This window comes from Mauremys mutica, chromosome 5 (genome assembly GCF_020497125.1).
Source record: "Mauremys mutica isolate MM-2020 ecotype Southern chromosome 5, ASM2049712v1, whole genome shotgun sequence".
Classification (NCBI taxonomy): Eukaryota; Metazoa; Chordata; order Testudines; family Geoemydidae; genus Mauremys; species Mauremys mutica.
The window spans coordinates 66,321,965-66,336,954 of NC_059076.1; the positions used below are offsets into that span (position 1 = coordinate 66,321,965).

The 14,990-nt window shown below is 43.1% G+C and overlaps 1 protein-coding gene across 1 annotated transcript in view; it reads left to right on the forward strand.

Annotated features, from left to right (window-relative positions):
- The first annotated feature begins 4,390 nt into the window (after positions 1–4,390).
- GRIA2 (glutamate ionotropic receptor AMPA type subunit 2) overlaps positions 4,391–14,990 on the forward strand; it is a 127,984-nt gene continuing 117,384 nt past the window's right edge. The window contains 2 exon segments of the mRNA XM_045018888.1: positions 4,391–4,671; positions 5,193–5,333. Of these exon segments, the coding sequence (XP_044874823.1) occupies positions 4,578–4,671; positions 5,193–5,333 (235 nt within the window). The 5' untranslated portion in view covers positions 4,391–4,577.

The window sequence follows — 14,990 nt, forward strand, 5'->3', positions numbered from 1 at the left end:
CGTAGTCTGCACTGATCTGCTCAAGGTCATTTTTGGCAGTATCATTGGTGTCCACATGGAGAAGCAAGACAGGGTAGCAATCTGAGGGCTGATGAGCCTCGGCAGTCTCTCCATCACATCGTGAATCCTAGCTTCTGGCAAGCAGCAGACCTCTCGGTTTTCTTGGTCAGGGCGGCAGATAGATGACTCAGTCCCTCTGAGGAGGGAGTCCCCGACCACCACCACCTGCCTCCTTCTCTTGGGAGCCGTGGTTGTGGAACCCCCATCCCTAGGACAGTGCATCTCATGCCTTCCAATTAGTGGAGTCTCCTTCTGCTCCCTTCCCTCAGATGTATGTATGTACTTCTTAACCTTTTCTTTGGTAAGTTGAATAGGTTGATCTTCTTGAGTCTTTCAATATAAGGAAAGTTTTCCAATCCTTTAATTTTTCTCGTGGTTCTCCTCTGAGCCCTCTCCAATTTTTCAACAATATCCTTGAACTGTGGATACCAGAACTGGACACATTATTCCAGCAGTGGTCATATCAGTGCCAAATACAGAAATAATATCTCTTTACTTCTACTTGATATTGTCCTGCTTACACATCCAGAGATCACATTAGTCCTTTTGGCCACAATGTCATACTGGTTCGTTATGTTCAGGAATTATCCATGATGATCCCCCACAAGTCTTTTCAGTTACTGTTCCCTAGGATAGAGTCCTACATATTGTAATTATGGCCTACATTCTTTGTTCCTAGATGTATGACTTTACGTTTGGCTGTACTGAAATGCATATAATTTGCTTGCACCCAATTTATCATGTAATCCTTTTCTTTTTTTTGTGCAAAGAGTACCAAACACGAATCTCAGTCATATTATGTGGGTTTTTAATATAATATTAATTAGTATGGTCTATTCTTACTATGTTAGCATAATTTATTATCAGCCAGTTTTTCTTTTTTTCTCCATTGCCTGTCTTGCATCTTTTCACTGAACTTCATTCTTTTTCTATAAAAATCCTTAGAGAGGTAGAATGCCTTATTTTATTGTCAGCATAACTTTTTACATCTGTTTGTAACGTCTGATGTAATTATCTTCTTGCAGTTTCATTGGACTGTATTGTCCTCTTATTTGAACCATTTCACCTCAATTGCAGTCAGTGGGCTCACCAGGGTGGAGCTGAAAAGAGAATGGGGCCAAATGGCTTTTATATTTTTCTGCAGTTGGCCACCTAGTAAAATAAAAAGAAAAACTGATTATTTTTAATTCTACAATAACACAATCAGACTATTACTACTGACTTGTTATTACACAAGAACTGTGCACACAGTCTATGCTAAACATCCAATATTTTTCTACATAGTCCTCACTCTTCTACCCTTGCCACTTCTGTGTTTCATCCACCTCTTATTCCTTGTCTTTTAGGCCTTTATTCTATATAGTGTACAGATGGACTGCTCAGCCCTCACAATGCAGATCAAGGCCTTCAATTGTAATCTCTTTGGGGCAGGCACAGTCTTTTATTATATAAATGTACAGTACTTAGTACACTAGGACCGCAACTCGGTTTAGTACCCTAGTTGTTACTGTGATATAAAAAATAAAAATAACATTTTACTAGATACAGGATAAAACGTATCATCATAAATTATACTTGCAACATTTCTGGCAAAGAAATATATGTGCACATGAATAGATATTTTTTCTACTTATATGTATTGCCAGTTTATTTCATTTCTAAACTGTAAAGGCAATGAATCCACATAATGGATTTATTCTAAATTTCATTTTTATCAAAGCACAAAATAGTCTCAGGTTATTTTGCTGTTGTTTGTTTTCTTGTGTATTTTGCAATTCAAACTCACAAATAGGATTTTTGTTTGCTTGTTTGTTTAAACATAAAATATCACTCTCATAATAAGATATATGCCAAATTTGTGTCACAATGAATTTTTAGAGTAGAGCTCTTAATCCCTGAGACTGGAGGGATAGACTGGACATATCTGTACTAAAATTATATGTAGTATGGCATTTTGACCCTGAAATATTTACCAGACATAATGACTGTGGATTTGACAGTCCTCTAAATATATGCACAGAGGGATTATTTATATGCACATTTTCCCTAGACGATGTGAAGTACAGCAGGGCTGGTCATTTCAGTGAAGTTTACTACCCCCTTCCCAGACCTCTGTATTGCCATCTTCATGTAGCACATGATATGAGCATTGGGAAGGGGCAGCCCAGATAAAGAATGGGGAGGCACCAGAGTAGGAATAGTGTGCCTTGCATAATTCCTCCCCCCCCCCAAATAGGGCACCTGGGCACAATGTATTATAGTTGTAGGATTTATTTATTATTATTATTTATTGAGCCCATCCATCTCGGGGAACCTCCTCCTAATCCCAGTAGTTTCCAAAGGAATTCCCTGGTAGCATGGCTGCAATGAAGCTGCACTTCTCAGAAATTAGACAGGGGTAAAGCTTTTTTAGTTGCTCTTGATCTCCAGCAACTGTTAGTTTGGAGCTGCAGGCCCTGATTCTTCTGTAGAAAAGAGACACAAACAGAATCCAATAAAAAAATCAAAAGGAAATCCAGCAGGAGAACATCAGCGTTTTCCTTGCCAGAAAGGTATTTTTCCAAAGAAGGGGCAATTGCCCCCACTCTTATTATTTGTGATATGAACTAACTTAAAAATGCACTCACTATTCACCATTTATTGGCAAATTTCTTTGCAGTGTATGTATTAAAATGTTCTTACATAAGATATTTTTGGGGGCAGCTTCTTATGGCAAACTGAAAAAAGTTCACTTATAGTTCACTGTAAATTTATCTATTGGATGTGAAGTGAATTTTGGAAAATAAATGTGGGTGCTAATTAAATTTGGTAATTTGAGCTTTGGCTAAGCATTCATAAATAAAACAACTTCCTTAGCCACTTAATAGTATTAGTGTGTAAATTAAAAACAGGTTTTCCAGATATACCTGAATTTCAGATACAGCCAACATTCATGCAGGTAAGATCTGGATGAGAATAAAAGTAGTAAAAAATGAGCTACCTCAAACAAAGGTCTGCCTCCTTTTTCGCCTCTACTTTCCACCTAGACAAATCTCTCCTGTCCTTATGGAGAGAAATGTGTTTATGGAGATTTCTCTCCATTTTTTAATTATTCACTTAGGCCAAACCTTCCAAAAGCCAGAGTCTAAAGTTAAGCTCTTAAATCCATCTTTTACAGGATGCTTGCTGTAGGTGCTCAGCATCTGTGAAAATCAGGACACTCATTCAGGTGTGGACATTTGGAGTGAGGTGAGGTGTCCAATTATTGGCACCTGGGTTTGATAATGTTGCCCATAATGTTTGGGTCTCTCATCTTTATAAGTGAAGGCTTAGGGTTTTCCAAAAAGCCTAGGGGAATTAGGCGCCAGCTCCTACTGAGCAACCAACATCCTTAAGCTTCTCTTGAGAGTCCCCGCCTAAGTGACTGACACAAAACAAATCACGTATGGAAGCAAGTCCTGGCCGTTTCCTTTCGCTGCCCAAAGTTAAACTGACGCCCCCGCGCTGACTCCGCAGACCAGAGCCGCTTAGTGCCCCCGCCCCAATGGGCGAGCACCGCGCCTGCCACAGGCCAAGCGAGTCCTGGTGCGCGTGGAGGGAGGCAGGGCCCAAATCCCGTGTCACGCCCGCACGCGCGGCGGCTCCGGGTCCCTTTGGGCCGCAGCACGAGGCGCTTTGGCCAGTGTGGCAAGGCCGGCTGGCAGGCGGAACCGGCCCGCAGGGAGCATGCGGGGGAGCCGCTCTGCTGCAGTTCCCCCTGCCGCCGCCGCGCGCCTGCAAGGCTCTGATGTGGGGGGAAGGGAGGCCCTGTGCTCCGCCGCAGCTGAACACCCCCCCCACCCCCCTCCTTGACCTAGCCACGGACAGATACAGGGGACCTTTACCCAGCACAACTGGGGGGGGGGCGGTTAGGCCAGCGAGCCTCCCGCTGCCCCCAGGCGAGCCTGTCGGGAGCCCCCTGCAGCACTGGGGGCCGGCGGCTGGTAGGTCCGCGGCTGCTTCGTTGCTCTTGCTGCGGCGCTGTCCGCGGTGCGCAAAGGCACCAGCCACCTGCTTAGCGCTATCCCGGCGGCAGCGGCCCCGGGGGGACGCGGGAAGCAGCCGCAGCAGCGCAGCCCTGATGCTGAGCCGGGCGAGCCGCGCAAGCCGCGCTCTAGGGCCGGGGCAAGGAGAGAAAGTGGGGGTGGGCGCGCGCTCCCGCGCGCTATGCTGCTCGCGCACGCGCGCCAGGTTCTTCCCCGCTCCCCAGCCTGTGAGCTAGCGCGAGGGGGTGCGAGTGTGTGAGTGCATGTGCGTGTGCTGGATGTACTGGGACCACGGCAGCGTTCAAGCAGCCTTCTTACTTCTGGAGCTGGGACAAGGACCAGACCTTGTGCAAACGCGTCTCCCTCTTCCGCCGCGTCGGGGTTATTTTCCTTTCTTTGGGTGGTCTGGTCCCTCGGCCAACATTGCAGAGGATCTAATTCGCTGGCGAGAACGGACAAAGAACTAGGAGGAGGAAAGGGATCGTTTGTGGCTTCGTGGATGCTCTACTTTTCATGGAAATGCACAAGATTATGCATATTTCTGTCTTCCTGGCTCCTGTGTTCTGGGGACTGATTTGGGGGGTCTATTCTAACAGCATACAAATAGGTAGGTGTCCCTGCCTGGGAGGATATTTTTTTCTGATTGAGGTTTAATTTGGAGGGGTTATTTATTCATTCATTCACAGCTGGCATTGCGCTCGCGTATTCATGTCCTGTCAAGCCCTGAATGCCATGTATTATACACACACACATGTGTGTGTGTGTGTGATTTTGTATGACGCCTCCTCCCTTCAGAAATGATGGCTATTCCCCCTTTGCCTTAAACAGAAACGAAATCGTGTAGCTGATCCGATAGCGGTTTGCCGATGCTAGAGACTCGCATCTCTCTGGCTTGATGGAGAACCAACGGCTCCCGACAAATAACATGCCCCCCGCGACAGCTGACTAGCAGAGCTCCACCGCCCCGGAGCGAGCGTGCATGTAGCTGCCCCTCTCCCTGGCAGCGAGACTAAGCGGCTCCCCGCGGTGCGACGCCCCAGGGGGGATGCCCCTGTTGCCTGAAGCTTCTCTCTTTGCAGTACTGACCGGGTCTCTTGTTCTGTTCTATGTGTGTTTGTTTCCCTGCAGGGGGGTTGTTTCCGAGGGGTGCCGATCAGGAATACAGTGCATTTCGGGTAGGGATGGTTCAATTTTCCACTTCAGAGTTTAGGCTGACGCCCCACATCGACAACCTGGAGGTAGCCAACAGCTTCGCCGTCACCAATGCTTGTGAGTAACGAATGCTCGTGTCATTCAAACAACCGTGGACAGGGCTGCTCCGGGGGAGGCGTGAGACCGCCGGGACCCCTTTCTTTCGTGTTCGGGGGGGGGGGAGGAAGGGAGGGGAGCAGGGGCGCGTGCGCACTGGGAATGGGGCGGTGGGAGAGGAGAGGGTGGTGTGCAGGCTGCGCAGGGCTTTGCCCCCCCTCCCCCCCCCGGTAGCTGCGGGGCAGGTTCGGGGAGAACGCGACCATCTAATGCGCTCCTCTGGCGATGACTTTGGGGCTCAAGGGGCGCCTCCCACGCGGATTGCACACACTGCTTTACAGATGGTCCAGGTTTAAAATGGTTCCTTTTCGGCTCTTTCCATACATTACATAAGCCTGGCTTACTGCACATGGCGTGGGACCATATGCTAGCTTTCCCCGTCCAGCTGGACAGGCAGGCTCAGCAAATTAAACGCTCCAAGCTTAGCTAGGAGCTGTTAAGCGGAGATCCATTTAACTCTCCAATTAATCAATTTAACTTAACTGGGAGAGCCTGCTGCCCACGAAAGCTGTGCAGTGCTAGCTCCGTTGCGCGGCGTTCCTGGCTTCCGCCTTGGTGTGGTACAGCGGTGCTCTGGCAAATAAAGCAGGATGTGCCAGGCGATCGGGAGCGAGGGAAGCCAAACGCGAGTGGATCCGGTCGGATCTGAGCATCAATAGCTAAATGAGACACGGATCAGCCATTTTATTGTTTGCAATTCTCCATATTACATCAAGCTCCCTCTTCCTTCCATTACCCCAATAATTCAAGCCTCCCTGAGGAACCCCTCCAGCGTGGCAGGGGGCACCTTAACAAAGAGACCAGCAAAGAAATCGGATTTTCGGGAGGAAATGCACATTAAGAAGGAGCCCGCTTACTCCCTGTATAAAATCATTGCTACCTCGAGGGTTGTACTGTTGGAAAACTGATGCTTTCTTCCGACACAGACTCTGGGGTTTTCTTATAATCTACTGTATTGTAATTTCATAGGGCCAGAACAGCTGCCATCCCTTCCCATCCTCAGGATTTCCTGTTTGTTTCCCCGAGTTCCGTTGTTTTGCAGTCGGCTCAGACAATAGGTAAAATGCCAAGGCCACGCGGAAAAATATCACAGTAAAACCAGCACTGAAAAGTCCCTACGAACATCGTAGGTTGCAAACCACATGACCTCATCCGAAATGGTTGATTGAACGATTAACAATTTTGGCTGAGCATGTAGACGCGAGAGTCATGATCATCCCCCCGTTTTAAAATCACTCCGGCAGAGGCTGTTGTTTTTCGTTTCCTTGGTAAAAGAAGGATACATCAAGAAAACATCATAAATCTGCCTGAGTGTATAACAAATACATACATCCTTTGAGTGGGGTATATCAAAATAGCTGGAGTCAGGGGTTTAGTCTTAGTTCGATGAAAAGAGAGAGCCATTCCTCTAGTAAGGTGCTTTGCAATCACGTATGCTATAGAATCATTTGCAAATTTTATCTAGTGGTGTATGCGTGTACACTCCGATTCCGATTAGATGGTTTTACGCCCATATTTTGCATTGTTTCAGTGTCGGAGGATTGTTTAAACCTGTATAGTATCTTGAATGAGAAAGGCGCTTTTAAGTTCTGGGAATGAATTATGAACGTTCAGTCTGGCCTGTGAGATTCCCTGATTGTATAGTGGCGGCGCAACACCTTTAAAAAAAAGGGGGGGGTAGGGAGGACGCCCATTTAGGCGCCTGCCTAACGAGAAAAATCATCTCAGACTCAGCCGATTAGAGCTGCAATTTGTCATTCTAACTTTAAGGGGAAACCGTGCGATACAGAGTAGAAAACCCAAACAACCGTTTAAAATGACAATTGTAACAAATCCAGGAGCCCTAAAAAGGCACACCTGTCCAGGTGGAGCATTACAAGCTGTATTTTGTCCCTCATGCTCCGAAAGGCTTCCTACATAGTCTCCAGCTTTCAGTCTTGCTCTCCTAACACATCTTTTTGCAGTGAAAATGAGCCCACTGCAGAGACACCGTTTACAAGGACAAACAGGCAACACACATTGATATTAGCTTAGGAAACTGACTGTTCCTTATTGTACACTACGAAGAGAGCATTGCATGGTCACACTGAAGTTTCCCTTAATTCTGCGTGTAGGCTGCACTCAGCCAGGGTCTCTCGTTTTTTTAACATGTCCTTCAAAAGTGGGAATGAAGGAAGAAGGTACCTTTTTAAAGAAAAACCTTGCTGTTATCTTTGAATAAGGGTAGTAATGGCTGGGGAAAACACAGATTTCCTCCAACAGCCAGCTAGTTCCATAATTTTATTGCATTAGTTATTTACTATAATGTGAGAGAACTGCCCAGTTTATTTAATTGACAATGTCTCAGCTCATCAAATATCATGGGAGACGCCAGGGACTTAATACTGTTCTGCATCCGAAGAAGTGGGTATTCACCCAGGGGAAAGCTCATGCTGCAAAACGTCTGTTAGTCTATAAGGTGCCACAGGATTCTTTGCTGTTTCTGGGTAGTATTTTCAAGACATTTTGTTGGAAATTAGACAACTGAACTAGATATTTCTTAAAATCCTAGTCCTGACAAAATTCAAGGTCAGCCTGAATGATTGTTCTGTGTTTTCTTGCTTTTCCACTCCAAGTCAATGAACTCCTGACTATGATTTAGTTAAAGCAGCACCAGTGATTTTCCTGCTGCTAACAATCCCGAACGGCAAACATGGCTGCTTTTAAATTTCTTCCAGAAAGTGGAGGAATCACGCTTTCCTTAATAAACCACATTGGATGTTTGTACCTGATTCGTTCTTGATCTTAAATATCTTCCTCCAGACAACTCCTACAATATTTATGGGACCTCTGGGGGGATTTATGAAAGGCTCTGACGCCATTAAAGAGGCTGAGGATATCGGACGCTTTCAGTAGGCTGAGGATATCGTGGGCTCTCCTTTTTCTTTGTGTGGCCAAATCCCAAACTTCCATTTTCGAGCAACTTGAAGATCGGTGTCCAGGATAAAAACCCGGTCCATGACAAGCTAAAGTGTGTAAAGTAAGAGCAGGTAGTATCTCTCAAATCTATCATAAGTGACCGTTTAGTGCAGGCATCCTGTTGGTTCTGGATTGAATCAAGCGGCACATACCAAAAATAATTAGAAATAGTACTTCTTCGATTACCATCCAATAAAGGTTTGTGATTAGCCATCAGAGGATACTGGAGACCAGTAGTTGCTGAGGCAGATAAAATTAGAAGTTCATTTAGAATTGGAGATACTGAACGTTTCAAAATTAGCTTCCCCCGCCCCATTACCATTTCCACTACCTCATCCTGTGAAATTCGTTCTTGATTGAGTACTGAGGTTCTGTATCTGGTTCTCTCTCAGACTGCTTTCTTGTGGTGACCTACAAAGCATTTTACAGGTGAAATAAAACTGATATTGGAAACTGCTGCTGGATCTTTACCCAGTCATTTTAAGATAGTCAGTTCATCAACCTTGCTTAGCAGAGGTGCTCTTCTGCTAGTTTAGCCCATGCCTTAACCAAAGTTCAGTAATAATAATATTCAGGAGAAACTGTTACTATTCAAAGTAGTCATGGCAGTGACTAAATAAAACAAAATGCTGTTTTGACCGCTAGAAACTCTACACAGTACTTGCAAAAATGGAATTCTGCACCTTTAAGAGTAGGTTCACAGACCGAAGACAAAAATGTCAGACATAGATTAAGCATCCAGCAGATGGCAGACTAGTTCCAACAACAGGCAGTCAGCCTTTCCAACTCCTCTCCTACCAAATGAAATTGTTGAGAGAACAGGAAGTCTTACTCAGCATTGGATGTTGATTTTAAATGTCTGTAAATCATTCTTTTGAAACAGAGACACATTTCAAAAGTTAGCACGCACACAGACACGTCAACACCTAATAATGGCCCGTGTAAGCAAAGGACCTCCCAAAATAACGAAAGCCAAGGGAAACCCAGGACGCAGGGTGCTCAAAAAGTGTTTTTAGTTAAAGATCTTATGTATTATTGAAAACATTTAATTGCACGTAAATATTGAGTCTATACATGGAACGAGTGGCTTTTACATAAAGCAGTACTGTTTAAAGTATTACGTTCCCACATGCACAGACAAAGGAAGGAGGCATGCGCGATTGTCAGTTGTCGAAACAGGCAGCAAACAGTCCAGTGAATGAGTCCTTCTGATCCGTAGATGATGACCAAAAGACAGATTTGTTGGGAGGGAGGCTCTGCTTTGGGTAGCACAGGTTGCACTACGTTGTGTAACACATACCGCAAGCTGTCGTTTGGGAGGGTTCATTTTGGTCTTTAGCAAATACTTGAGAGCAAATCTTCAGCAGCTGGTGTCAATCGAGTAGCACCATTTCTTTCATGCCGGAGGTGAGGCTCTGGTGTGTGGTTTTCATTGAGGGGCTGTGCAGCCCTTACATGGATTAGACAAGCGTGAGTGGTACTCAGGAGCGAGAGTACAATCTCTCCCTAAGGGGGAAGCGGGCTAGAAGCAGCAGATTTCGATGCGCGTAGGTGATTCCAATGACGTAAATCGGGGAAAGAAGTAAAGGGGAAAGGAAAGTAACAAGGTCACTACTATGCACCACAAACTGGTATTTGGGAGCTTTTGTGTTTAATAGTTGTGACAAGGTTACAGTATTGGCGGTGATCTATAGCGTAAAACTGGAGGTTATCCAGAACAATGAACTATTAGTCCTTAGCACAGTATAATTAAATCTAACCCAACTAATGAAATCACTCATCATCTACTATATCAGGAATAGATTCTGTTGTGTAATTACATCAAAACAGAAAACAGCTGAGGTGATGAACCTTGACAATCTTCCTGTTAACCCTACAAACACTAAACAGTACCAATTTTTTTGTGAACACTGATTTTTTTTTACCCTAAAAAGAGATTTGAGTCCCTTCAAGAGAAGTTTTCTCAGGGTAATGTAAAAGCTCAATGACAGTAACAAGTTATTCATAAAGTAGCCATGGCACAGAGGTAATATATGTACGATCTTGGAGGTTTAATCTTGATGGCTCAAGAGGGGGTTGAGCATTTCCATTTTAAATAAAGTCTTACAGCTCTGCAGGGATCACTGCACCATGACATTATGACAACGAGTTGCTGATTCATGCATAAATCTCAGATCCTCTCATTATATCATCAACCAGCAGCTTTGAAGGAGAGGTATTCATGGCATTTGGTTTTCTAGCTATTTTGTACTATAATGCTACAGATGGAATTCTTAAGAGAATAGCATTTAGAACATCACCAGTAAAAACATTTAAAAATAAATATATTTTAAAAAAATAGACTATTCTAGGAAAGCCAGGAGAGATGTATCTGTGTTTATGTGGAGTAAATATGCTCTGGACCAAAAGCAAATATATTGCACAATAATGGTTTTGTTTTGTTTTTAAGGAGAGGAGAAAATGTTTCAATAGTTATGCTTAGGTTTGTTCATGTTTCTCCTGTTAGTTCTTTTTCATTTCTTTTCCCCTACAAATCTCTACACAGGAAAGTCATGGAACTTCCTTATAGTTAGAATTGACAAGCTCCAAACTGTATCTACCATAAAAATGATTTAAAAATATCTGTGGATGGTGTGCTATATGAACTGTCACACTTCTCACACTCCCAAACAATCCTCCCTCCCCCTACCTTCTCACTTAATATCAAGAAATTTAGCAGCCTTTAAAGTACTTTCTTGCTGCTGGTGGCCTTACAAAAATCAAACCCAGAACACTTGTTCCTTGTGATAGTTCTGTCCCTGCTGTACCTGTTTGCTTCTTGCTGATATTTAAATTTACATACACAGAGCCATGAACCAGAAGTTGGGGAATTACACATAAGTGACATTTTTGGTTTGACAGCTTGACTTTCCAGATTTTCATTGCATGTTTGCATTTATTGCACAAATCTTGTCTGTGTCTTAAATATACATCCTATTTATATTTCTGAAGATACTTAATTAAAATAAAACTATCAGATGAGTTAGGTTTAACTGCTAATCGTGAGATACACATCAATTAAATCTTGACTAGTCTCTAAATATTTTGATGAATTAATTATTATTTTACTTGTCATTAAATAACTACTGAAATTAATTTTAGTTCCTTATACTTAATAATATATTTATTGTGTGAATTACTACTATAATAACTAATTTACATTGACTTTAATGGGACTATTCACAGTGCATAAAGTTAAACGTGCACAAATCTTTGCATGATCTGGATCTACTGCATGAACTGGGGACTGATCTAAAGCTGTTGACGTAAATTATAGTCTTACTACTGATGTCAATAGAGTGGATCAGATTTCTGATGATAAAGATATATTTGAGAATTAATTTGTGTAACAGCTACAATTCTACTTGCACAGTTGATAATTCCTGAGGGAAAATTTTTTCATTAGGTAATCTTGACATAATGAAACATGTTTTCCCTCAAGAATTATCAACTGTGCACGAAATTGAAGGTAAACTATCATTGTTATGTCAATGTGTACACAAGCAGGATGCTTAATATAATTAGCAGTAACTTTCTTCTAGAACAGGAGTGGGCACATTGGGGTTGCAAAATGGTATGGAGGGCCGGGTAGGGAAGGCTGTGCCTCCCCAAACAGCCTGGCCCCCACCCCCTATCTAACCCCTCCCACTTCCTGCCCCCTGACTGCTCCCCTCAAAACCCAAGAACCATCCAACCCCCCCTGTTCCTTGTCCCCGAACCGCTCCCTCTCGGGACCCCCCACCCCTAACTGCCCCCGGGATCCCGCTCCCGGGATCCCACCCCCATCCAACCTCCCCTGCTCCCAGCCCCCTGACTGCTCTTACCCTATCCACCCTTGACAGGCCCCTCCAGGATCCCACGCCTATCCAACCCCTGTTCCCCATCCCCTGACCTATATCCATACTCCCACCCCCTGACAGGCCCCCTGGGACTCCAAAACATCCACCCCCCATTCCCTGTCCTCTGACTGCCCCCCAGAATTCCTGCCCCTTATCCAACTCCCCGACCCCCTTACCATGCTGCTCAGAGCAGCATGTCTGGCAGCCGTGCCACCTGGCTGGAGCTGGACACGCTGCTGCACTGCTCAGCAGGAGCGCGCAACCCTGTGACCCAGAGTGCTGCCCACGTGGCTGCGGGGAGGGGGGACAGTGAGGGAGGGGCCTGGGGCTAGCCTCCCTGGCTGGGAGCTCAAGGGCCAGGCAGGACGGTCCTGCAGGCTGGATGTGGCCCACGGGCCATAGTTTGCCCACCTCTGTTCTAGAACATGTCATGTCTACATCTTGACAGAAAAAGGTTTATGCAATGATAAGACCATTTGTAAAATCTGAGTGACCTTACAGAAAGTTCTAATAAGACCAATTATTTGATACTGAAATGGTTGGAAAAATACTCCATACTAAACTTGTCAAATAAATACAACTAATAAGTAAATACTTGGCTTTGGTGTAATATAAAAAAAAGATGGAAATTGTTTAAACCACACAATAACTTTCTGAATAAGATGATTCCAAAAGCCCTTACAAGCAAAATTAGTATTTTAAGTCAACCTTCCCATCTCTATAAATCAGCTGGGAGCATGAATTACCAATATGTTATACTGAAGGCTCTGTCCTGCATTCTTGGATAGTGGACACTGGCACTGAAGGCAAAGCTTGTAGGATCAGGCTCAAAGTAATGTTGAGAAGAGGTTTGAATAGGTAAATGCATCACACACATTGATTAAGTATTGTGCTTCTCATATGAAAACTCCTGAGTCAAAAGATTTTTATTTTATTATATTTTTAAATTGTTTGATACCTAACTTGTGGTACCTACAGTTATCTGGCATACAGTGGCTAACATCACAGTACTGTGAGAAATTATATTTGTAGAAGACCAAGAGTTAGGGATTCACTCGTGTAGTTTTCTACAGTTGTTCTGCCCATGGTGATTTTATTCTTTTGTGTCATATAGTTTACTGAAATCTGGTTTCAGTGTTGTAGAAGGTTTGCTGTTGTAGAAATCTGTCTTACGTTATTTGAAATTAATGTGTTTTGTATCAGCATTATTATTTTATTTAAAACCTTCAGGTTTTTCTTTAAAAAGTTAATTAAAATTGTACATTGGTTACAAATACATATTAGTTTTAAGCTAGTTAAAATTGAAAAGGTACTTTGATGATAAACAAACAGTCTGGCATTCCATTAGTGAACGCTTTACAATTTATTTGAATGGAAAGGAGAGATGAAAAGAACTAGGCAAATATAGTAAATGCATATTTTTTTAAAAAAATCACCTGTTAAGATAATACAAACTGTGGCATCAGTAGCTCCATTTACCGCACTGTATTTCTAATTTGCAATGTGTACTTACAGTGATATGGATTATGCTGTTTTAAGTATTACTTCTGATGTCTACGCTTCATGTATCTTTTTGTCTGTGGCGCAAAGATGCTTTGTGAATCACTGATCAAGGGGAATACATCCTCATTTTTTTTTTACTTTTCCCTAAATACATCTTTGACATTTTGTATGCTTTTAAGAAACTTTAACCATTTTCTTACCTATACATTGGTCAGTTTAAAAGAGAAGTGTATTTGTGCCCTAAAGTTTCCATTTGGAGAATGAAGTAAAGCTTTTGGGGCCTGATTCTGTTTTCATTTACACTATTTCAGACAGTGTAATTCTATTGGTCTTCAGTATGCCTAGGTAAAGAGTACAAAAAGACGTAACGAAGAAAAGACTTTCATCAAGGGATATTAATTATTCTCTACAAAATAAGGGTCCAGTTCTTCTACAATAGGCTGACTTTGAATATCATTTTACTCCACAGGCAACCTTATAGAAACTAATGAGATTGCTTTTTGGGTTAAGGTACTATATTCAATGCAATTAAAGGTGGCAGGATCAGGCCATAAGAAATTTCCTGTTTCAGGACAAAGCTATAACTTCATTCTATATAAGACCAGACTGTTCAGCTCTATATTAACAGAGTTAACTTGGCATGGGATCCTCTTGGATGTTTGCTTGATGGTGCTGTGCCTACAACTGAATTACCACTTGAATTATTCTGTGAATAGCCTATTGTGCACATCAGAAATGTTAAACACTGAAGTTAAAAATTGTTTTAGATACTGAAAAGAAGAGAAAAATGGCAATTTCCCATTTGTGGTCTAATCCCATGATCCTTTTGCTGGCAAAATTCCCACTGAAGTCCATGAGAGTATTTACTTGTCATGTGCAGTGTAGGGGAATGTCAGTAAAAATGTTCATATAGGGCCAGATTTTCAAATTTTCAGAATCCGCAATTGGTGCTAGATTTTTCAAGAGTTCTGCACTTGTTTCTCTTTGTGACATTCATGGCTGAATATGCAAAAGAACTCAGCACCAAACATACTGAGCAATTTTGAAAATATGGCTACTTATTTTGGTGCCTATGTGAACACTGGACTCTCTTGAAAACCTGTGCCACCGTTTCTATTTTGTTTACCAGTAGACTGTATCACCCTTGAAAACTTATAAATGCAGTTTCTTTCATAGATAAAGCCAAATCAGCCTAACTCCAGCTTCAGGTCCACTCGAGGCAAGGATACTGTAACTGAGACAGTACATAAAATGCTCACAATAACCAGCATCTGATGAA